The sequence below is a fragment of the Saccoglossus kowalevskii genome, chromosome 6, assembly GCF_978046115.1.
Source record: "Saccoglossus kowalevskii chromosome 6, keSacKowa6.1, whole genome shotgun sequence".
Taxonomy (NCBI): Eukaryota; Metazoa; Hemichordata; class Enteropneusta; family Harrimaniidae; genus Saccoglossus; species Saccoglossus kowalevskii.
The window spans coordinates 35,319,270-35,345,303 of record NC_140646.1 but is presented as its reverse complement, the minus strand read 5'-3'; the positions used below and the strand labels follow the sequence as shown (position 1 = coordinate 35,345,303).

Below are 26,034 nucleotides of genomic sequence, written 5' to 3'. Positions count from 1 at the left end.
AAATGCACATATCTATTTGTGACATGATGTATCATGTGTGTGTGAAGTTTGAACTTGATCAATCCAGACATGTCTTGGATATGGATCCAGAACTGAATTCTTTAACAAAATGGCCGCCAGTCGGCCATTTCAAACTTGATCCGAAAACAAAAAGACGTGCATCAAGGTCCTATTATGTTTTATGTATGTACTAAATTTGAACAAAATCCGTCCATGCATAACTGAGATCCGGGTCCGGAATGGTGAAAATGTGCGATTTCAATGCATTTACGGCCTTAAAGCGGCCCCAATTTGGCTATCGTTAATGAGATCATGAAACAAATGCACATACATATTCGTGACATGATGTACCTTGTGTGTGTGAAGTTTGAACTTGATCAATCCAGACATGTCTCGGATACAGATCCAGAACTGAATTCTTTAAAACAAAATGGCCGCCAGTCGGCCATTTCGAACTTGATCCGAAAAAACAAATGACATGCATCAAGGTCCTATAATGTACCAAATTTGAATGAAATCAGTCCATGCATAACTGAGATCCGGGTCCGGAATGGTGAAAATGTGCGATTTCAATGCATTTTCGGCCTTAAAGCGGCCGCCGTTTGGCTATCGTTAATGAGATCATGAAACAAATGCACATACATATTTGTTCCATGATGTACCTTGTGTGTGTGAAGTTTGAACTCGATCAATCCAAGCATGTCTCAGATACGGATCCAGAACTGAATTCTTTAAAACAAAATGGCCGCCAGTCGGCCATTTCAAACCCGATCCCAAAAAAAAAATGACGTGCATCAAGGTCCTATTATGTTTAATGTATGTACCAAATTTGAACAAAATCCGTCCATGCATAACTGAGATCCGGGTCCGGAATGGTGAAAATGTGCGATTTCAATGCATTTTCGGCCTTAAAGCGGCCGCCGTTTGGCTATCGTTAATGAGATCATGAAACAAATGCACATACATATTTGTTCCATGATGTACCTTGTGTGTGTGAAGTTTGAACTCGATCAATCCAAGCATGTCTCAGATACGGATCCAGAACTGAATTCTTTAAAACAAAATGGCCGCCAGTCGGCCATTTCAAACCCGATCCCCCCAAAAAAATGACGTGCATCAAGGTCCTATTATGTTTAATGTATGTACCAAATTTGAACAAAATCCGTCCATGCATAACTGAGATCAGGGTCCGGAATGGTGAAAATGTGCGATTTCAATGCATTTTCGGCCTTAAAGCGGCCGCCGTTTGGCTATCATTAATGAGATCATGAAACAAATGCACATACATATTTGTTTCATGATGTACCTTGTGTGTGTGAAGTTTGAACTCAATCAATCCAAGCATGTCTCAGATACGGATCCAGAACTGAATTCTTTAAAACAAAATGGCCGCCAGTCGGCCATTTCAAACCCGATCCCCCCAAAAAAATGACGTGCATCAAGGTCCTATTATGTTTAATGTATGTACCAAATTTGAACAAAATCCGTCCATGCATAACTGAGATCAGGGTCCGGAATGGTGAAAATGTGCGATTTCAATGCATTTTCGGCCTTAAAGCGGCCGCCGTTTGGCTATCGTTAATGAGATCATGAAACAAATGCACATACATATTTGTTTCATGATGTACCTTGTGTGTGTGAAGTTTGAACTCAATCAATCCAAGCATGTCTCAGATACGGATCCAGAACTGAATTCTTTAAAACAAAATGGCCGCCAGTCGGCCATTTCAAACCCGATCCAAAAAAAAAATGACGTGCATCAAGGTCCTATTATGTTTAATGTATGTACCAAATTTGAACAGAATCCGTCCATGCATAACTGAGATTCGGGTCCGGAATGGTGAAAATGTGCGATTTTGATGCATTTTCGGCCTTAAAATGGCCGCTATTCGGCTATCGTTAATCGGATCATGAAAAAAATGCATGTGCATATGTCCCATATAATGTGTGATGTATGAGTGGAGTTTGAACTAAATCGGTCCATGCATGTTCGAGATACAGGTGATCACGGACGGACGCACGGACGGACGGACGGATGGACGCACACAGGCCAAAACATAAGTCCCTGTTTTCGGACTACGTCCGAACGGGGACTAATAAAGACATCCATAAATTTCTTTCAAATTTTTGCTTCTACTCACCTGATATTTTACAATCATTTATAAACATCCCGTTCATACTAGAGTCGATTAATTTATGTTCATTATTTGTAGTTGATATCACCACTCTGGCATGATTGCGAGAAATGTATATACGATTTGCAGCAATACTGGAACTCAGATAATATGTCATACTCTCCGGATTGCGACCAAATAGGGTTACTATTTTTCTGAAACTACAAGTGAAAGAAAAGTTACATTAAATTGCTACAGTCATTATGCACATTATATATGTATGCATTGGATACATCATATGGAACCAGGCTTAGTGACCCAGCAGTCTTTCAGACAGACACTCAATATTTTGGACAGGTAGAAAAAATCTACTGAAATCCTGAACTTCACAAAACTGACTTGAAATTTGTTTTGACTATAACCATTTGTTTGAAAGTAATTTGATTCTTCCACATATATTTTAGAGTAAGCACTGACAAAACCAAGGTAAGTTGAATAAACAACGGCATGAATAGTTTTTTGGGCACGTTTCACATTTTTTTTTTGAAAATCACAAGAATAGCTCCCTAAGGCATGCTACATACATTGGTGTATATATTTTATTGAAAAAAAAAATCTTGCACAAGTAAACTGTTTTTTTTCTTGTGTGCAAACAAATACCCAAGTTTTTGTTTACCAAGTGTACGCCCAACTAGTGCATCTCATTAATATGCATGGTTATAAAACATAACTGGTAAATAGTTTTAAGTTGGGCCACTTTCTTTATTTGCTATTTACAAACAACTGATAAGATATCTGTTTGTACTTTACACACAGCTGATAAGACGTGTGCACTGCTGCATTTCTAGATGAGGAAGTACAGCAAAGACAAAAAAAAAATCAGTTTAGAAACACAACAAATTTTGAATAAACAAAAAAGTACATGAATGTACCACTTAAATGTATTATATGTTAACAGAACAAGCCATGCATGACACAGTCCCTGTTAGTTATCAAATTTAAGATATATAGTTTTGTTTATAGTAATATAGCTGGAATATAACCATGTCAGGAATATGATTTTTTTAACATTAAAATGATTGACATTTGTATCTGATCGTCAAACAAGTACTTGTCCATATTGTCCATATTGAGAGATATTGCTCTGGAACAGCATTCAAAATCAGCCATTTTGAATACATGTATATATATATATATATATATATATATATATATATATATATATATATATATATATATATATATATATAAAATTTGAATATAATCAGTCAATGCATTTAAGAGATATGGCTCTAGAAGCCCAATCATCCATTTGCCAGTCATCCATTTTGAATCCAATCTGACGTGCAACAGGAACCTGTAATGTCTAATGTATGTACCAAGTTTGAATGAAATCCATCCATAAATGCCAGAAATGCTTGATATTTGATGATTTTTTAGCACAAAAATGGCCACCATTCGGCCATTTTGAATAGGATCGTCAAACCAATATATCTGTCTATCTATGACATGATGTATAATGAATATTTAAAATTTGAACATAATCAGTGTAAGCAAGTCAGACATATGGCACGAGAACCACATTCATTAAAACAAAATGGCCGCCAGTCGGCCATTTTGAATCTTATCTGAAAACAAAATGATTTGCCTCAAGGTCCCATAATGTCTAATGTATATACCAAGTTTGAACAAAATCCATCTGTAAACAGCCGGGAAATGCTTGATTTTGATGCTTTTTTTAGCACAAAAATGGCCACCATTCGGCCATTTTTAATAGAATGGTCAAAACAATATATCTGTATATCTATGACATGATCTATAATGAATATTTAAAATTTGAACATAATCAGTCAAAGCAAGTCAGAGATATGGCACTAGAACCACATTCATTGAAACAAAATGGCCAATCTTATCTGAAAACAAAATGATGTGCATCAAGGCTCTATAATATCTAACGTATATACCAATTTTGAACAACGGCCATCTTAAATCAGATCGTGAAACAAATTGACGTGCATATGTATAATATCATGTATGTGTGAAGTTTGATTGTGATTGGTCTAAGCATTGATAAGATACAGGTCCGGGCGCACACACGGACGCACGCACGGACACACGGAGGTCAAAACCTAAGAATTATTAAATTTAATAAACGAAAAGTATTCAATCTAGTTGCCGGTCATGTACTTCTATCATTGTTTATTTTTTGTCTTTTTGAGATTACTTGTATATTGCCATAACTCTTTGTTTCTTTGTTTGTAGATATACCACATACATAGGTGACGATGACTCGTCCGCATACAGGGCTGTGAGGTACACTTATCAAGACGAGGGGATTATCGTGAAAAAAGAAAAATGTGCAGGCCACATTCAGAAGAGAATGGGCACATATTTAAATAATTTATGGCAATCCAAGAAAGTTAACTATTTACTACAAATATTTTAGTTGTGTTTTACTAGTAATAGGGTATGACAACTGACTGCTAATGTCACAAAATATTATCTATACTAAGTACTCATTGTTTTTTTCTTTCACTACCCAGGATACAAACTTGATGATAGATATCATTAACTGGTCGAGGCAGATTAATCAAAAAACTTGTCAATGCATTTCAAGTTTTCTACGGCATAGCTATCCGGTCAAACAAAGGTTAATATTATTATCTTTCAATGTATCAAATTATCTGGAATAATTTTTCTATTTTTTTAAATTCCATTAAAAGGGACTATTATTAAATTTTTTCATAAGCGCCAAGAGTTTATTTAGTTACTCTCCGATTAACATTCATCTATATTTTTTTTTTTGTAGGTGATGTGTCTGCAAATTATGCAGAAGGCCACAAGGGTCATTTTGAAACATTATTCAAGTACTACAGAGAAACCTCAGCATGTGGCATATGGCAAAATGATAAATTGCTGGGAACTAAAACCTACAAGCCATTAAAACGACCGATTCCGGCAGCAGCTGGAGTGGAGTTACAGCCGGTTATTGACAAGCTGTCTAATTTGACACTGTTGGAGGGGGCAAAGAACTGCTATACACAGAACCAAAACGAGTCAATCCCCTTCTGTGGGGTTACCTGCCCAAGGAACAAAACCATGGTGCCGATGAGATGGTTTTGGGGCTGTGTTTAGCTTTTGCTCATTTCAACAGTAGCTTATTAAAATACAACAGCAGTTTGTTCAATGATATAGAGTTTAAAATTCCCTCCAGCTGCTTGACTACCTGGAGACAACTTGATGAAGAAAGGATTTATCATGCAGAATATAAAATACGCCCGACAGAAAAAAGCAAAGAAAGGTGAACAAAACCAAGAGACTATCAAAACTGGACCATTTTGAATATGAAGAAGGATCTACGTATGAATCCGGTCAGTTCACTGGTACAAGTACCGGTAATGTAAATAATCCAATAGTGCGTCGCCATTGTAAATCAAAGAAAGCTTAGAAAGAACTCCCATGTGCTGAGAGTATTATAACACATTAAATCCAATTCGGAATTACTTAGCTGAAAACTAATTATGCAAATCAGAAAATTAATATGAACAGATTTTAGTGTAAAACTAATGAGGTCTGCACAATGTAACAGAAAATCTGTGTACCAAGTTTAATTGAAATGTGATTAGAACCAAAAAATTATGAATTATTACGCTAATTAGGGAATTAATATGAACAGATTTTTACCCCAAACTAATTAGGTTTGTACATTGTCCTAGAGCATTTTTGTACTAACTTTCATTGAAATGGAATAATTAGTACTTTAGATATCAGTGTGAAAGCTTAAAATTGGTTAATTATGCAAATTAGGTAATTAATATGTACAGATTTTAACCCACAATTATCAAGGTCTGTCTATTGTCCTACAGCATCCATGTACAAACATTCATTGATATGTGATGATTAGTACTTGAGATACCCGTGGAAAAGCTGAAAATTAACTAATTATGCAAATTAGGTGATTAATATGCACAAATATTTATCCGAAACAATCAATCTCTGCATAGTCCTTGAGTATGTAAGTACCAAGTTTCATTGAAATGTCATGCTCACTACCAAAAGCTGAAAATTAATTAATTATGCAAATTAGGTAATTATATGTACTTATATTACCATAAAAACTATCAGGTCTGTGCAGTGTCATATGACATCTATGTACCAAGTTTCATTGAAATGTGATGATTAGTACTTGAGCTATCAGTGGAAAAACCGAAAATTGACTAATCATTATGCAAATTAGGTAATTAGTATCCACGGATTATTACCAAAAACTAATCAAAACCTAGCATTAGTTCAGAGCATCTATACCACTAAAAAATAGCTAATTATCATGCAAATTAGGTAATTAATATGCACGGATTTTTCAAAAACTAATCAAATCTGCGCATTTGTTCAGAGCATCTATGTATCAAGTTTCATCAAAATCCAATGAGTGGTTCTTTAGATATCAGTGGAACAGTCATAGAACAGCTAAAAATTAGCTAATTATCATGCAAATTAGGTAATTAACGAGCATGGATTTTTACCAAAACCTAATCAAATATGTGCATTGGCCCAGAGCATCTATGCACCAAGTTTCATCAAAAACCAATGTATGGTTCTTGAGATAGCAGTGGAACAGTCGGACACACATACACACGCATACCGTATTACCCCGGGCACGCGCCCAGGGGCCTGAACATACAAAATCGGGAAAAATTGGGGGTGTGCGCTTACCAGAGGACCTCCCAAAAAAGTTGTTTTTGTGATTGTATGATAAGGTAAAATAAAGGAATGCTTTCGTACACTTTGTACACGTACTTATTTCTTGATTTATGCGAGGTTTCAATAAACGTGAGTACTCGGTCAAGAACTGTGGGAACACTAAGACACAGGGTCGAATTTCAAGAATAAAACTTGTTTTATGTCAGCGAATGAAGTTGTATTACTCACTGAAATTGGTTACAAAGTATGGTAAGTATTGTAATCAATGCACGGTTACTTTTTTAGTAACCGTCATCAGTGCAAGTCGAAAAACTACCGCTTGTATCGCGGGAAAAACTACCGCTTGTAATCCAAGATGGCGATGACCTCATTAGCATAATTATGTTCACGCACGTATTGATACATCGCATCGTAATTACTGAAGAATAGCAGACAGGGTTATAAAACAAATAAACCTTTTATTATTGATGTGAAATGTTTAAAAACTATTACATAAACATATCCAAATGGCGATACATAAAAAACAGACTGAAAATAAACTCTGGTCGACCTCATTAACATGATTTATTCACGCACCCACACACATGACAAAATTATGATGCAACAAGTTCCCATCGTCGGCATGCCTCATTATGGTTATCGTAATGGACTTGAGGTCGGCAAAATGTTTTTTCTTCAACGACAGAAAAATAATCCACATGACCGTAATGCCATAGCTGTGATGAAGGATGGAAAGAAAGTAGCAAGTTTACGACGTGATGTCTCAAAAGTGCTAGCTTCTGTTCACAGTCCGCTGGCACTGGTGTCGCTGGGTGTATATGATAAAGGAAGTTGTGCAACCAAATTTGCCAAGTTCGCAGTTTTTCGCAAATAAAAAAATAACTAAGGCAAAAACTCACGGTTTTTCAGCATTTTTGTAATAAAGACATTATTCTCTATCAATAATCCGCCCAAAACAGGAACATTTCTACTAATTCTTGTGTGTTTTTTTTCGGCGTTTTTTGAAAAACCTGCGATTAGGCTGCGAAAGTAGAACATTCCGGAGGGGGTGAAACGGAAGAGCCAAACTTAACGCGTAAAAATAAAACGCGTATTTTGACCTCTACGTGGCCAACCAATGGCTGGACACGAATACGTTTGCGGTCGTTGCCAAAAAGCCCAGCGTCCATCGCCTGGCGATAATCTTTCGTTTCACCCCCTCCAGAATGTTATTTTTTTATCAGCGAAAAACAGCGAACTTGGCAAATTTGGTTGCACAACTTCACTTTATCATATACACCCAGCGACACCGATGCCAGCTGACTGTGCTCCGGTTATGGATTCACAGTCAGCGAAGTGCTACGTTTTGAAACCAAAGCTAAGTGCTTCAAACCACTCACAAAGGTATGAATTATTGCAATATTTGATTCATCGTGAATGAAGAGAAAGCAGAACGTGTGCGCCACATGCTGCGTGGTTCATCTTACGTCCTTAACCCAACGAGTTTTTACGTAAAAACACAAACAAAACGACCCTTTTCCGGGCCACCACACACTCCCAAAAGAGAACTACCGTAACAAACACACTATTTAAATAAATCAAACGCGTTCGTTTTTGACAAATAAAACTTTGTTGTTGACCCTGTTCTTGGCTATACCCATATTTTTACTGCCAGGGTGACGTCAAACATATAAAATCGTTATCGGTAAAATCATTTGTTAAAACATAAGGTCTATGGTTAAAACCAAGCTCACGCCGTGACTTGTAGCGGCAATATCGTCACCGTCGAGCGGAACAAAGGCAGCTATGCACTTGCATGATCGGTAAACGAACAGCGCAGCCGACGTACCAGCACAGACATTGCTGATCACCAAGAAGTCCACACGAATGCTTGCTTAAACATGTAAATGTTTATATTTTGACGAATGTCACTATTTAAAGTTGAATTTTCTTTAAATCATGATTTAAAAGCCCCGATAAAACGGCCATGTTTTCAACCCGCATTAAAAGTGGAGGAAATAAATTTACTTGTGTTTTTCTTGGAACAAATATTCTGATTGGTTGTTTTTCGGGTCAATGTGTGACTTGATGCCAATCAAAAGCATCGTTACATAGTATCAGGGTGCATACAGTAAAATAAACTGTTTCTGGGTCACTGCTGTTTTCAACGAAGCAGACATCAACAAACTTTAGATTTGAATGAAAATTATTCTTTTAAGTATGTATTTTTTTTATACCTAATTCTATTTTTTTTGATAGTAACTGTTAATTACAGATCAAAAATCTTCTATTGTGTAGATTTAATCCGTTTGATCATCTTGCTTTTTGGTGCTGATGACGCACATTCAAGCTTTTTAATGAACCAATTAGGAACGTTTGTGCGACATCATAAATTTTACTTTGTTTCATACAAATAAATTTAATCACAATTTTTGCTAACAATTAAATAAAGCATGTATGTATCTATTTGGGAAAACAAATTAACAAACTTGTTACGTCTGGACGCGATCATTACTGGTAAACAAATGATGTCACTGCATGATGAATGTGGAGCTAAAATCAGCTGATTGTACGTGTTGACGTTTACTTAATACTCTTCAAAATTCTTATTCGTTTTGTAATAATATATATATATATATATATATATATATTATGCATATGTAATAATATGTAGATTAATAGATTTCTGGTTTCCATTTTTTCAACATCCATGCCAATGATGCACGTTACAAATGTGCCATGCCCACCTCACATTGGCGCCCTGTTTAATTTTCAAACCGTGGAGAACCCTGAATATGGTACTTGTATTGCTATATGTTTCGAGGACTTCATTGGATTAACTTTTAATATAGTTGAATTAACTTTTAATATAGTTGCGATGTGAACTCGATTAAAACGCGTTCCTATATAGGGTTGTGTTTTAATTGGAGTTTAATTAAACTCAATTACAATGCAATACAATGGAGAATTGCATTTTAATTAAGTTTAATTAAACAAGAGTTGAATTTCCCGTGACTGAACATAGAAATGTTTGCAAAGCTTAGGTTTAGTATCGGGGGAAGGTATGGTACAATTATATTAATATTAATATAAACTGAACTATACCTTCCCCCGATACTAAACCTAAGCTACACAAAACGTATTAATAATCGAATTAACTATTAATATAAATTATGTTTTCCAAGGACTATGAAAAAGGTCCTCGGAAGGTGTGTATGTCCTCGGAAGTTGCTATATATCTGTATTTTTGTCCTCGCAACATATAGCAATCCAAGTACATACACACATACACACACACATACAGACACACTAACTGCAAAGACTCCCATTATGTGCTTTGCACATGGGAGTCAAAAATTAAAAATCTTTTTTATAAATATTATGATTTATTACCATCAGGATAAGATAGCAAACATGAACTAAAAAACACACATTGTATCACCATAAATAAAAACACTGGCTATTCAATGTTGATTGTTAAAACAAGTATATTTCTTCATACTGGCATTAGTGATAAAGCAACTAGGATTTATTAATATCTCAGTATTCTCTGTATCTTCAATACAGACTAGGATTTATTAATATCCCAGTAATCTCTGTATCTTCAATACAGACTAGGATTAATTAATTAATATCCCAGTAATCTCTGTATCTTCAATACAGACTAGGATTAATTAATTAATATCCCAGTATTCTCTGTATCTTCAATACAGACTAGGATTAATTAATTAATATCCCAGTATTCTCTGTATTTTCAATATAGACTAGAATTTATTAATTCTTTGAATGTAAAAGTCAACCTTTGTCACTATTGACATAATAAAGCCACATTTTGTCAGTATTTTTGTTAAAAAAATCAACTTTCAATTGCGAATTATGTCCATTGAATTCAAATTTTTTTAAAAAAATGATGAAAAACAAAGAAAGCTTAGAAAGAACTCCCGTGTGCTGAGGGAATAAGGATCATGATGTAATAATCGGGAATATTTGAAAATGATAAACAAATTATGAATAATCTATTAAATAAGGAGCCACCAGTAGTCATCTACACACATAGACATCGTATACCTACAATAAGTCTACTTAAAAATATGCATAAAAAGTCTACACAAAATTGCAACATTAAAAAGAAAACTGAAATAATTCATAAAACATTGGGGAAAATGAAATGCAACGAAAATAGTAAATAAATGCCCAAAATAAACTTATAGGGCATTTAAAAATATTTTAGAAATTTAGTTAACACGGAAAACGTGAAGTAGCAAGAACAACTATATAAATTTCTGACAAACAATCACAATCTAAATATCTAAAATTCAAACCACTATCTTAATATCAATATGTGTGTCAATAAATATTATATTTATTTATTTTCAGTTACGTATATTAATAAGGAAGGCATCACAATCTTTTCGATTGGTTTGTAAATCCCGAAAATCGACATGGTAAAATTACAACCATCGTACAGCTCAGTACATGACAAATATTAACAATTTACGGCAGACGTACTTCTCGGTACATAAAATTCAAAGTAATCCCCATCGCGTCTCATTTGTTACTGCGTATAAATTGACACTATCTGGGGCACGTCGCACGCGATGAGTACCAACCAAAAATACACACAGGACATTTAAAGTGGCTCGAAACAAAACCTATTCGCTAATTTTTGTTTCGAAAACATCTACGATGGATTAAAACCCTGTACCCAGTCTCGCATGTTTTGTTTTTTTACCAGGCAGGAGACGCCGGTCAGCGTGGAGTTGCCCCAGTGGTTTCCACTGTGCATCCAGTAGTTAATTCCGAAATCACGGTCTATACATTCCACATGAAGCATGGTATTCAGCTTAACCATATTTTCTTTTTTGCTCCATGGCTTAACTTAATAGGAACAGTAACTCGAGCAATAAATGTGCCTTCCGATTTGAGGGATATCGTGCGGTGTAATATTCAATGCAAAAAATAGTGAAACACGAGGCTCACGCTGGGTAAATAGTGTAATAGTGTAAATATAACAAAGCCAAACACCGATTGTTTCCTTTGCTAGGTAAAATCAATGTACAGAATAATCGGATGAAACAACTAAAGTAAACTAGGATATATTAGAGCTAATGAATTCGTAATTTCCGACGAAAAGGGCTGGGAAAAAATACCGCTCATAACAAACCACCGTCATAACAAATCACCGTGTTGAGGGGGCGGTGAACAAATGAGACACCGATTGTCAAATTGTTTTGGTAATCATCGCATGTTAATTCATGTCATTTGAACAGGGTACCCTGACACAAAAATAAGGTAAACCAGCTTACTTAGTGATAATGATTTTGTGATTTCCCACACGAAGAACGTTCTCAGAAATAATCCGACATGCTGATCAGCCCACCAACAATCGGCACCAAAATTGATCACTCCTGTCACGGTAAATTCGGTATGTTTCACGAGCTTTTTTTTCTCCAAATCCCAACATGAATTTACACATGTAGGCGAATTTTGTCCGCCCTGTGTAAATAGATATTTTTACTGGGAATGTGCCCCATTTTACGTACGAGAAGCCCTTACACAACGACGTAGTCATCAACACACAGACATCCTATACCTACTAATGAAAGTGCACCATGCAAGTTTCCAAATGTGTAAAGGAAAATAAAGGAAAGAAGTACAATACAATGTTGGTAAGCGATACAAAGGAAATATCTCCTTACGGCAGCGACTTGATACAACTACATTGATGCTGGAGAGTACCATATTTGTTCTCGCGTTCAATAATACGGTGATAAATCAGGATTCACAAGTACAACGAATTTACACAACATTTTACCATGAAATCGAACCTACCAACCATTTTCACATCTTCAACACTGCCATGGTTTTGGCGATGATGAATCTCACATTCATTATTTTCTTGACTGGGCTCACACAGGGTTCAATGTTCCGTGGCTTGAATGTAATTGTACACCACACGTGAATGTAAACTAGCTTGCACAGTAATTCGTTTCACAGTCATTGAGGTTATACATTTGTTCAATTACTTATTTATTTATTTACTTATACGATAATAAAAAATCATACATTTATTTCTTAGACCTTTTCATAATGTAAACTGATACATTTCATCTCCCGAGCGCTTGCTTCGTTTTTGTACAACACACTGGAAATAACAAAATGGCCGACACCATCATAAATTGCTGGTCATAAAAAATAGAATACTCATGCGCATCATTATGCAAATTAGTCCACTCACCGATTTCTATTAGTTGTATTCATGCAATCGGGCATAAAAAACTTTGAAAAAAATAACAAAAAAATACATAAAAAATGCTAAATTTTAATTAAAATGTAAAATGCAACAATGAATTGCAGCAGCCAATCATTAGTAACATTCTTATCAAGTTACATAAAAATCGTTTTAATGCTTTTTGAGATATAACTGAACTAGCTTAAAATTCACACATTATTATGCAGATGAGCTCATTAATATGCATGGATGTCAACCAAAAACTAATCAAATCTGCGCATTGCCCCAGACAAGCTATATACCAAGTTTCATTGAAATCCGAACATTGGTTCTTGAGATATCGATGGAACAGACACACACACACACAGACAGACACACAGACACACAGACAGACACACTAACTGCAAAGACTCCCTTTTTGTGCTTCGCACACGGGAGTCAAAAAGATATAAAAATTTCTAAAAAGCTGCATCAGAATTATGGTGGGAAAAAACATAGCGTTCAAAGGATTAAGAAGCAAGGCAGTATTACCATGCATGGCCACTGAAATGACAGGCATAAATTATTAAGAAACAATAGATAATATTGATATGTGAAATATACTACTTATATATTAAATTATCCAAACTCTTGGGCTGGGAAGAAGACAGAAGTTTCAATTATCTGTATGAACTTGTACTTACTCTAATATATCTAGTACTTGAATTAATGTTGCTGCTGCACCAATGCGACGAAGATGAAAACGTGGTAGACCACAATCGTTCACAGACATCTTGAATGGTTTTATACAAGTCACATATACATGAGAATATTACGTGTATTTGTACCATAAAACTGAAATATAAATAAGATTACCACGTGGTCAGTAAACGTAAGGTATTTGAATTCAGCTAGGAGTCTGCAGTGTCAATATTTGTACGTTAACATATACTACCTGTAAACTTTATGAAATTATGATGTATCATCTCTAAATAAGCTAATTTTTCATCAGGATGTCTAATTTCACATTGAAGAGCATGTGAAAGAACACTTTGAAGATCATGTGAAAGAACACTTTGAAGAGCATGTGAAAAACCTACCGGTACTAATCTGCATACCAGAAGCATCAGAATTTCTGAGAAAAATTCCACAGGGCGCCCTCTATGTTGACTCGCATCTTATCAAATGATACATTGTAAAGCACTTTACTTGCCCTTCGAATATATTTTCACTATTAAAATACTATATTTTTTTGGCTGTGGTTTTATTGCATTTTCATACTGTTTGATTGCAATTCATGAATAAGCCTTGTAAATAAATTGCGTGTTATCAACCCCTGTGGAGTTCGCCAAAAATTAAATCTAGTATCTAATTTATTCTAAAAGAAAGTAACCCACAGCACTCATATTAAATGATGAAAAACATGTGAGGTGAAGACAAAAACAAGAAAAGATAGCAAAAACATAGCTTTCACGTCAAAAGACGTAATGACACCACATGGAAGGTTAATCAGATGACCGGAAATAGAATACAGTGAGTTAGGTGTAAACAAGCCACAAGGAGTTGATTTATTTCATGCTGTATACTAACACCAAGCACCGAAGGTCAAAAGTAGACTCAACAAAATATCCAAAATAATACACATGTATTGAGATGGTTTCAACCCTAGGTTGTTCAAGGACACTGAGGCGTGTGCAGATAATCAAAATATTAAGTGTATCACGGCAGCGATCACCACTCAACAAATTGTTGACCCATATGGACATTTAATACTGTCTTACTGAGACATTGTGATGCAAATACAGTTGAGTTTACCACTTACACGATTTTAGATCACAACATGTATCAGCTATTTACATTTTACTCACACGTGCTTGTATTAAGCATCTTCAATTCGCGATTAAATAAGGTAATATACGTGAAATGTGCATCTTACCTTTAAATCACGTGTAAAAACATCTCTACGCCATTTCTATTTCCCGCCGTATTTTGGAGATGACGTTTGCATGGACCCTCGTTCGCAGATGTAGTCGCAAAAAATAAGTTATTGGTGTTTATATACATAGGATTTCATCATTCTCGATAAAAACTGACGGACAATATGCTACTGCTTCTAACAGTTTTTTTAAATTAACATTTTGAACAAGTACAATAACATTATTAAAAGGCCATAAATATGATTGCGACAACTGCGACATGAGAGTGACTCCCCCGAGTTAAACTACTTTTCTGATTGATTATTTACCCTAATTACTGCAATGTTACCTATCCCAAGCAATTTAATAATCATTCTGTATTTGTGGAGATTGATTTCTGTAATAATAATGGCAATTTCTATCCCGGAATTAGTAGAATAAGCAATGTTTATGTTTATCTGATTTGCATAAAAACTTCCTGCACCCTTCCCATAAAACCCCGTTGGTTCAGCCTCGTTGTGGCATTTCTCAAAATGGCGCTGTCAAAGGATGGTGCGAGCATGAACTTCTCCCAAAATGACCAAGGTAACCGAATACTTGAGAAACTGCAACAGCAGCGATTGGACGATAAATATTGTGATATGATTCTGCAAGTGGAAAACAAGGTTTTCAAAGCGCACCGCAATGTGCTAGCAGCATGGAGTCCATATTTTGATACGATGTGTTACAGTGGGATGGAAGAGGGACTTCGGAATATGGCAACGATAGAGTGTACGACGGCGGATGCAATGGAAGAAATTTTAAATTACATTTACACCGGAGAAATATGTATCAGTTCGGACAATGTTGAACCAATACTCCGCGGGGCTGACCATTTTCTCATTCCAGCACTGCGAGAATACTGTTGTGAATTTCTGTCCAAAAAGATGGACGCGTCGAACTGCCTTGTTGTGAAACAGCTGGCCGATTTGTATCGCTTTGGTGAACTGTACAACAGATCGAGCGAATTCGTACGCAACCAGTTCATGCACGTTATAACAGACGGAAATGACGATCTCATGGCTTTAACGGTCGATCAGTTGATCGACTTGATCACGGACGAGAAACTGCGCGTGGAAAAGGAAGAAAGCATCTATGAACTTGTTTTGAAATGGACCAAGTTTGATTTAGCGAGTAGGAAAGAGTACTTTCCAGAACTGCTTTCGCATGTGAGGTTGCCTCAATTAAATCGCCAGTATTTGATGAGCTACGTTGAGGTTGAAGAACTTATTAGAGAAAATCCAAAGTGTATGGCACTTTTTGCTGATGCTAAACATCAGACTGATACGACAAGACGGAGTTACTGCAGTGATAGCCCTGTCTTGAAACCACGCAAGGGGAGACTCACTGATGTTGTTGTGATCACAGGAGGTGTGTCAACTAATGGTCCCCTGGCTGAAACATTTGGTTACATCATTGAAGAGGATCGCTGGACTGCCTTGCCTGGACTGCCAAATGAACTACGATTCCATGCTGCATCTACTCTTCATAGTTGCATGTATGTAGCAGGTGGCTCAAGTAATGGACTTGTGTCAAATAAAGTTCACAGGTATGATCCTGTCACTAATTCCTGGACTAACACAGCATTTATGCAAACACCGAGAGAGTACCTCGCACTGGCTGCATGCAATGGATGTCTCTACGCAATGGGAGGCATCAGGTGGGACAATGTTTTACGATCAGTAGAAAAGTATGATCCAGAACTTGACAAGTGGACATTTGTAGCCCCAGTGTCCACTCCGCGGTATGCGATGCACTTGGTGACTATTGATGACAGGTATATTTATGCCATTGGGGGAAGAGATGGTACAAGGCAACCTGTTACAACAGTTGAGCGGTATGATACAGAGACTGATGAATGGTGCACACTTCAATCATTTCCTGTGGATGGACAGCCTTGGGAGTTCCCTGTTGTTGAATCCCAAGGTGACAAGATCTTTGTGACTGATTTAGCAACCAAAGCATTATGTTTTAACACTGAAAGAAAATGTTGGACACAGGAGATCCATAACTTTGCCAGCCTGCCAGAGAGGACATGCTTCACATACTGCACCTTGGATAGAATTGTATTTGTATTTGGGGGTTGGAAGAGTCACGTTGATAACCCTTACACATCCAACTCCACCCTCCCCACTGATGCCTGTATTTACAACAGTGTGCTAGGCTTATGGAGTAGCATCTCATCACCTCCAGCATCGACACTGGCGTCAGCATGTTGTGTTCTTCAAATTCCTTACGAGTTCCTAATGGACGCACCACCGCCCAGTATCCATTCATATTAAATCAATGTAAGATAAGTTTTGATATTACTCTTTCTTTCCTTGACTTCATATGAAGTCCAATGTATTATAATATATATTATGAACCTTATTTACTGCATATCCCTTGTGTCCTTTGCGGCTATCATTAATCATTTGAGATGTCTTTCCCATATGCAATTAGCAAACACCTACTGAGTGTGGTTGTAATTTATATCAGTAAAATAATTGTCATGTTGGGACAAAATTAGTGGTGATGGTGTCATCTTCCTTCATACATATACAAGTTTGCAATCAACATTTTCTGAATGCAACATTTTTGGTTTTTACAAATGTACTTCCAATGTTATAGCAAATTTATAATGTGGTTTCTAATCCAAAATTCATTATTTATTACAATGCATGCTTTTCAAATATATTTTGGCCAAACAAGAATAAATGTGTGGTTTGTGGTACCCAGTATGCCCCCAACAATAACTGGGTGGGACATACATAAATGTACTAATTAACACTCTTATCCTGAAAAGTCATTTTCTCAGACTGACTTTTTAGAATATCTGTAGAAAACCCTTAACTAATTTGTTGTATTTTCATTTCAAAATAGAGTTTAAAGCTATGAGGGGAAATCATTAAGTCATTGTTTCCATAGAAAGAAATTAAAGATTCCACCCCCCAATTTTATTTTTATTTATTGACCTTAGGCCAGCAGAAGTTCAAGAATTTGTAGTGCTTTTAGATTTACCTCATTTTTACTATGTCCACATCCATCCCTTTACCAAGTTGAATAAATGATTAAATTTTGCATCTAGCCTTGCAGGAGGATGCTCTGTTTTTTAGATTTATGTATATTTACAATTCATGTGCCCCCCCCCCCCAAAAAAAAAAATTTGGTTTGTTGGCTGCAGTATCAGAACAGCCCAGTTTTTTTCTAATTGGCCTTTTGAAGTCATGGGTCCTTGGTCATTGTTTAAAATAATGTAAAAATAGCAACAACGTAGTTGTACATGTACAGGCATACAGTGTACATTGTAGACTTTTAACCTTTACAATATACCAATCCACTGTTGACTCTGAATGTCCTAATTTGTGAGGATGATTTTCTTACCTACACTGAACAATTAAAACAAATGTGGCGAGCCTGTCACAGCTTATATATTCTCCACAAATCACCTTCGCAAGAGGGCGGGGAGTTCGCTAAATCACTGCATCATGGTGCAATAAATTTTTACCTGTTTACATGTAGAGCCTGATTGATTATCCCAGACTGTTGTTGTTCAAATTGTACTCAAGATTTGCACCATCTCATCATCTGTTACTTATTAAGCTAGATTATACAATCACAGTACCATCAACTCTTAGTGTATCAGTGTGAGATTGTTTCAGTGTTAGATTAATTCAGTAACTGTGGCCACAGGTGGATAGGTTCATTCTATGTTCTCTTCAATATCCCCAAACAACTCAACTCAAAGTGCATATAGGCAAGTGTAATAGTTGCTTGGCTTATTAGGCGTCACGGATGGAGAGAGAAATGATCATGAGTGACATATAGCCCTGCAATAATAACATTGAATTCTGTTATTTTCTCATATGCAAATATGCTGATTGGCATTCCTTGTGCAATTGTACCTGGTACCAAGTACTTCACTTTCATTAAAACATGCCACTGTCTGATTATTAACTTCAGTTTTGTTATCTCATGACATTTTGGGACACTCGTAGTTGATGTATGTGTTTCTTTTTGCAAAAAAGAATTCAAAAGTTTGCACAGTTGGGTGCGTGTCGTCCTCATAAAAATACCACAGTAGCCACTTGGACATTGTTGTCTATTGTCGTTAAACAATGGAAAGAAAACCTTGTTTCCAGCTGGCCATGAATGGCCTGTCTTGTTTTCAATTCAAGAAAAGAAAACACTTTACACTATGTCAGAGTACCTACATATAGGGTGCATCCATTTATTATTTGTGGTGGGTGAGGTACTGCTCTCAGATGTTCCGGAATTACTGGAATAAAAAAAAAAAAAACTTTTGTGGTCTTGCTCATTCTTGCCTGATCTGTGCAGTATTTGTTTTCTTCTGTAATCCACTTTGTGACTTTACAATATGCCTTGGGTAACTTTCTTCATTGCCTCTTTTATGCTTTCAGGTGATCACCTGTGTACACGTGTACTTTTCAAAATTAAATTTCGTTTTCGGAGATTTATAGACCAGGGTTTAATATGCTCAAGAGTTTGTATTTTAAATATGGTACATCTTTCTAGAACTGGTTTGATAATGCAGTTTCAATATATCATATAACATACATTTACATGTATGCATTAATGTGATATTTGGACATTGCTGGATGTTACATATATCATACAATACAGGATTACTATTGTGTTCTATTTGCCTTGTACTATCAAATAACACCTCAATATTAATGGTACCAGTGTTTTTTTAATAATGAATCTCTACTGTGCCATATTGGACCAGAAGCCAATTCTCAGCTTGATACAATCACATAGATGTGATGCTGTTAGATAGTTCATTATTATTTAATACATGTATGTAGTTGAAGTTGAGCAATTATAGGCTCTTCTTCTCATTTTAAATGATTCTGACTGTTAATGTCAACTTAGTCTCCAGAGTTTACCCAACATCAATTGATCGTGTTCATTTAATCAACTTATTATTGTAAGCATGTTTGATCAAAGCCGACTTAAAATGATGTCTCCATTTTTTAATTACAATCGTTCCTTTCTGTTGTTGTTTCACTGTATTCTCAGTTCACCTCATTACTATATTGCGGTTGCATTATACATGTATAGATCTGCGTATCTGGTAAATTGGTTTGCTGTATATTGTATAACCTCAATTATGTATTTCATCTTTAAGTGAAAAATACATATTGCATACAAGAATGTGACACAAATTGCTGTATTACGTAGAAACATAGTGCTTCTCTGTTTGACACATCCTGGAATTTTGGAAAATGAAGTAAAGTGAGCCTGACAGTCTACAGGATTGACAATAATTGGATCGTAAATATATTTTGTTTTTTTAGATATAAAACAGTCTGTGGTAATGACCAACATTTTATTTGGTTCCGCTTTTTAGTTTGGCCGCTGTTTGTTTTGACAAAAGTACTGAATATTGTATACAATGGAGATTTAAATACATACACAAGTGAGAATTGCTCTCCTGAGATTGTCCATGCTGTATGTAGAAAGTTTTGAGGAAAATGTAAACTTATTTTACCGAATATTTTTATAAAATGATTAATTTATAATTTTATCGTATGCATAACTTGTGTTTCACCACACTGTGATGTAACACTGGGTAGATTAAAAACCCATATCACCACAGTGTGATGTGTAACATACAACCAACCTGGGTTTTTAGCTCCGCTGTTGACTTTGTCGAGTGGAGCTTATCATATTAGTGATTGTCCGTTGGCATCCGTCTGTCGTCGTTCGTTTCAACTTCTTCTTCTTGACTTCAACTTTGACTTCTTCTTGAAAACTATAAGTCTGAATGCTTTGATACTTATTGTATTGTACTTTGGGTAGACCTCTCTCAGATTTGTTCATTTCATGATGATATCTTCAATTCTCCAATTTTGGTAAATATTTTTGTAATTTTGGTAAAAAGTGATATTTTCGACTTATTGTTAAAAACTGCAAGTCCAATTGCTTTGATATTACATATATACATATAGGTACTACATGTGAACCTCTCTCAGATTTGTTCATTTTATGATGATATCTTCAGTTCCTGTTGAAAACCGCAAGTCGTATTGCTTTGATACCATACATATTGTTCATTTCCTAATGATATTTTCAGTTCTTTAATTGAAATGTGCATTGCTAACAGCGGAGCTATCTCAGCCGACAGGCTGCTTGTTATTCTGTCCAATAATTATGGATTGTGGTAACAATGGTTTATTTTGGCATACTAACATGTGGAATTATTATTCACTTCCTCCAAAAAATGTATTGTGGAATACTTTATTTTCGCTGGAATTAATTTTAGCTGAAAGGCTTTTTGGACGTTTTGTGTGGAATTTTATTTTCACTGATTTTTGATGAGTTTAATGTGAAATATAGGAAAAAAAGTATATTCGCTAGATTTTATTTTCACGGAATCATCCCTTCAGCGAAAATAAATTCCAAGCGAAAATAAAGTATTCTACAGTATTGCAAATTTGAGCAAATGTTATCACATAGCAGAATCGTCACACAGCCTAGGCAAGGCGTTCGAATTGATACAGAATTCTGACTGAAATAACTATAATGAGTTTCTTATTGGAGATGTGCTTCTAATACATGGCAAATACAGTATATTTATTCATCCAGTTGGCAAAACCTTTTCTCAGCTCAGTCCAAAAATGAGTTGATCAGCAAGTGATGCTAACGGCCGCAACATAATAGGCATGCAATCAGCACTTTCCTTGCAGCAGCTGGCTCATTTTCTGATGAAATGATCTAGTATCTGGTGATAGCTGAATACTAATACAGTGAATCCGATGACATGCATGTTTTATTCTCAGTGCTATATATTATCTATGAAGTATAGATGTTGGTGACTGTTATAGTTGAATAGAAAATGATATTCACTTAATATGAGATTTTCTATTTGTTTTTTTATGTTATACCTTGAGTATGGGAAAAAAAAAATTGTACAGGCACCTGGGAATCTCATAGCTCTGGGGATTTTAGTTCCAAGCATCATGCCTTTAAGGTTTGAGGAATCTCTTGAAATGGCTAAAATAACCAAATCCTCGCTTTCATGCTGCAGCTACTTAGAGCTACACCAATTCAGGTGTGAATGGAGACAAAATACTTTCATTGTTTGGGGAAAATATTTTAGAAACACCACAAGATATTTGGCTTGAACTGAGAGTAACGTTTAGGGTTTTCCATTTCACCTTCATTGCTCTGTGCCATGCCGCTTTGACATTTTCTGAATGCCACTGTGTGATTTTCAGTAGACTGGACAAATGTTACAGTAACTCAACCGTGTGACTACAGACGGGCAGGCTGTGTTTAAGTAGAACAGGGTTGGGTAGTTTCATTGGCTCTGTTGATGACATTGTGTGTTGGAAACAAGTGGTCTGACATTATCCAAGTGCTGTAGTTTTGTTGTTGCTATCCATTGTCTCGCTTACTATCGCTACAGCAACTGATAAATCTCCGTCAGTTACACACATGTGATTATCCAAATTAACTAAGTCAGAATTTTCATTGAAAAGGATTGGTATGGTTCCAAAATTGTACAATTTGATCAACAACAACACTAAGCATACAATTTTTGTTGTACACAGTGCACGAATTACTCATTATGCGTGTACGTCTGTACGTCTGGAGTGTTATCAAATATCTCATTTCTATTGAAATAACACTATAAAGTGTCAGTCATCACTGTCCGCCCACAGTAAGTACATGGAAATGGGTTTGTCACAATAGTGTTAAGATATGCTTCAATTAAAATTACATTTCTTTTTTATTCATAACAAGGCTTTTTTTGAATCCCCCTTTTTTTTTTCATTTGCCGGGTTTGGTGGTAATATAATGCATTGATTATTTATAAAAGATTTTGAGTTTCATCTCCTATAACAAAGTAATCAACTGTGTAGTTGGAAGTCGTAAATTGTTACCTGCTGCTACCTGGGGTACAGGAAGTTTAGAAATAACAACTGTTATCAAGCTGGGTGTGCTGTTTGTCATGCTTACATGAATACAATTTTCAACTTGTTATATATAGTCGCTATTCATAATAGTTCACCTGTGTTATTCCCTCTATCCTGGTCTGTTGTGTAGACCATGACACTCCCCTTTTCACACTGGTCTAATTTCCTGGTTGCTATCTCCGGATTTTATAGATTAGTCAACTGTTTTATTCAGGTGTTTTGAAGGTCTTTTCTAGCTCAGGTACATGCAAGTCAAGTTTTACATACAGTGTAGGTAAATTAAGCTCTCACTTTCCCCTCGCAGAGGCCCAGGTGCCTTTTGTCAAAGTATTATTATTTCTTACAAATTCATTGTTGCCGTCAGTGAGTAACACACCTTTCGATGTCTCATCATTACGTCATTGTTGGTGCCAGTTATAAGTACTTGGTTTGGATCCTGCATTGGTTCTTTAAGGAGGCTTTTGTTGGGTATTAAGAAATTTATACCGTGTCAAAACCAGCCATTAATAGCAAATTGCAATCATTCTATGAAACCACTTATGTTGCCAAAAATAGAACTAGAATACTTTAAAGGACTTTCAAACTGGCAAATATACTTGGGATATTGCATTACCGTACTTCAGCAATTGCTTCATATCCAACTCTTCTGTACAGCAATTATTTTTAATGGCTCACCCGTCTTCATTGTACATACTTGGCTCTAGTATAACGATGATATAGATATAAGTATACTATATTCAAAGCTTTAATCTAATTTTATGCAAGTATTCAGTTTCCACATTAATTTTGATGATGATGGCATTCTTGAGTCAAAACTTTGAGAAAGTCTAATCAACTCGCTGTCTTAAAGTTCCTCAGTGATGTTCACTGCTACAAATATTTTTCATTTTGTTATTCCTGAAATTAAATTAGTTGAATTAGTTGACTGTATATTTAAAGTGAATATGAAATCAATCTTTTTTTTTTTTTCAATGGGCGTGTATTTGCTGATAATTTGCCTTCTGTTTAACCGTTTCACCACCAGTTCCCACTTTTCATCACAAATTCACAAAATAGTCCCTTTTATAGTCTGGATTTTCCTTCAGAAGATTGGGACAAAAATAGCCACATTTTGGGGTAAAAACTGAATATTAATTAAAATTTTGTGTGTTGGCTCTACAATTAAGGTTCCTTCCCAAAAATATTGAAGGAAAAAGTGCAGACAAATTTGGTCGAGTAAGTCTGGTGGTGAAAAGGTTAATGATAGTTTGAATGAGTACTGATATGGCTTCTTACGAAATGGTAAATTCAATTTGTATTGCTGCTAGATGTTTAAACCATTTTAATTTCAAATTGTTTTGAGGTTTTTTAACTAAAAAGTGCCATGATCATTATAAGAAAATGATAACCAAAGTTTAAGCACTTTAATCTACCGGTACATTTCAGTTTAGAAACAAAATTTAGATATTCTCCAAAAGTGAGATCTGCTTTTTTTCATTAATCAGTCTGTATGATGTTGTTTCATGGTAAAAAAAACATGTGCTTCAAACTTCACAAGAACTTGAATTATGGCTTTTATTAGAATGTGTAACTTGAACCAACTTGGCAGCCATCCATGGGCACTGAGAAAATCACACACTCTATCATTCGTGGGAGTCATAGAAAGTAGTCTGTAGCATGTGTGCACAGTTTCCATTGACTATTGTACTGGCATTGCAGTGGATAGTATGCAACAAAACAAACCATACTATTCTGCGATTGATTGATGTTTTCCAGATTATACACTACTTTATTGTGTGTGTCCTGATAGCAATACATTATATAATCCATTTGGTACATCAAATATTGTAATCTCCGGACTGTCACCAAAGTCTCAACAGTCAAAATTATCTGATCTAAAGGAAACAAATTTATGAAATACAGTAACATTTGATATCTTTCTCAGCATTTCCTATCAGCTTATTATAAATTCAAAATGGCTACTAAACACTGCATTCACAGCAAGATCCAGCAGTCAAAGTTTGCCTGTCTAACTTGCTAGTTTAAATGTAGGAACATGTTTTTTCCTGGAGCATTTTGAAAGAGGATTCATATCATAAGACATGGAAACCTGAACAATTTTGACTGCCTCATCTGAGAAAAGCTTGAGCCAAATTATCCTAGAGATAACAGGCTTCATGAATCAAGTGATTTTTTGAATGCTAATTCATTTAGAAAATTTAATTATTGATTACATTTTTTCAGTTTTATATGTTCAAAGTTTGGTAATTTTTGGCTGACAAAATTATAAACTTTTCAGAGATGAATGTACAGTATTTACTCTATTAGAAATCTGTTGTAATAAACACCAAACAAATTTCTTATAATTTTCTTATAAAGGATCATTAAAATATTTTGACCATAAACATCAATTTATGTACTAAGTGCTTGCACCTACTATTAATCTAATGGAGCCAATATGGTAATCAGATTTCAACTGGAAAATTTAATTCTAAGAATTTTTTCTTTGCCTCAGTGCCTTCCCTTATACATGTATTTATGGCAACTGAGAAAGCACTGTGCCCGCAGATAAGTAACATTGTCCCAAGTGCCTTTTCCATTTGGTTGTAAAATCTGTGAATCAAAAGCAAATTCTATAAATTGTTATTAGCTGTGATTACCGCATTGTGGCTGGGAGTGTCCCCCCCCCTCCCAGCCACATTTTTTGAAAACTGCACAATTTTGTAGCAGTGAACATTTCATTTTTGACTCCCATGTGCGAAGCACAAAATGGGAGTCTTTGCAGTTAGTGTGTCTGTATGTGTGTATGTGTGTATGTGTGTGTGTATGTGTGTCCGACTGTTCCACTGCTATCTCAAGAACCATACATCGGTTTTTGATGAAACTTGGTGCATAGATGTTCTGGGCCAATGCGCAGATTTGATTAGGTTTTGGTAAAAATCCATGCTCGTTAATTACCTAATTTGCATGATAATTAGCTAATTTTTAGCTGTTCTATGACTGTTCCACTGATATCTAAAGAACCACTCATTGGATTTTGATGAAACTTGGTACATAGATGCTCTGAACATATGCGCAGATTTGATTAATTTTTGGTAAAAATCCGTGCATATTAATTACCTAATTTACATGATAATTAGCTATTTTTTAGTGGTTCCATGACTGTTCCA

At 35.5% G+C, this 26,034-nt stretch overlaps 1 protein-coding gene across 2 annotated transcripts in view; it reads left to right on the top strand.

Annotated features, from left to right (window-relative positions):
- The first annotated feature begins 15,454 nt into the window (after nt 1-15,454).
- LOC100375441 (kelch-like protein 11) overlaps nt 15,455-26,034 on the top strand; it is a 37,509-nt gene continuing 26,929 nt past the window's right edge. For both annotated transcript variants that reach the window (XR_014929721.1, XM_002739102.4), the window contains exon 1: nt 15,455-17,248. Coding sequence is in view for 1 of the 2 variants with exons in the window: in XM_002739102.4 (XP_002739148.3) it covers nt 15,455-17,242 (1,788 nt within the window). In the remaining variant the exon portion in view is untranslated. The remainder of the gene's footprint in view (nt 17,249-26,034) is intronic.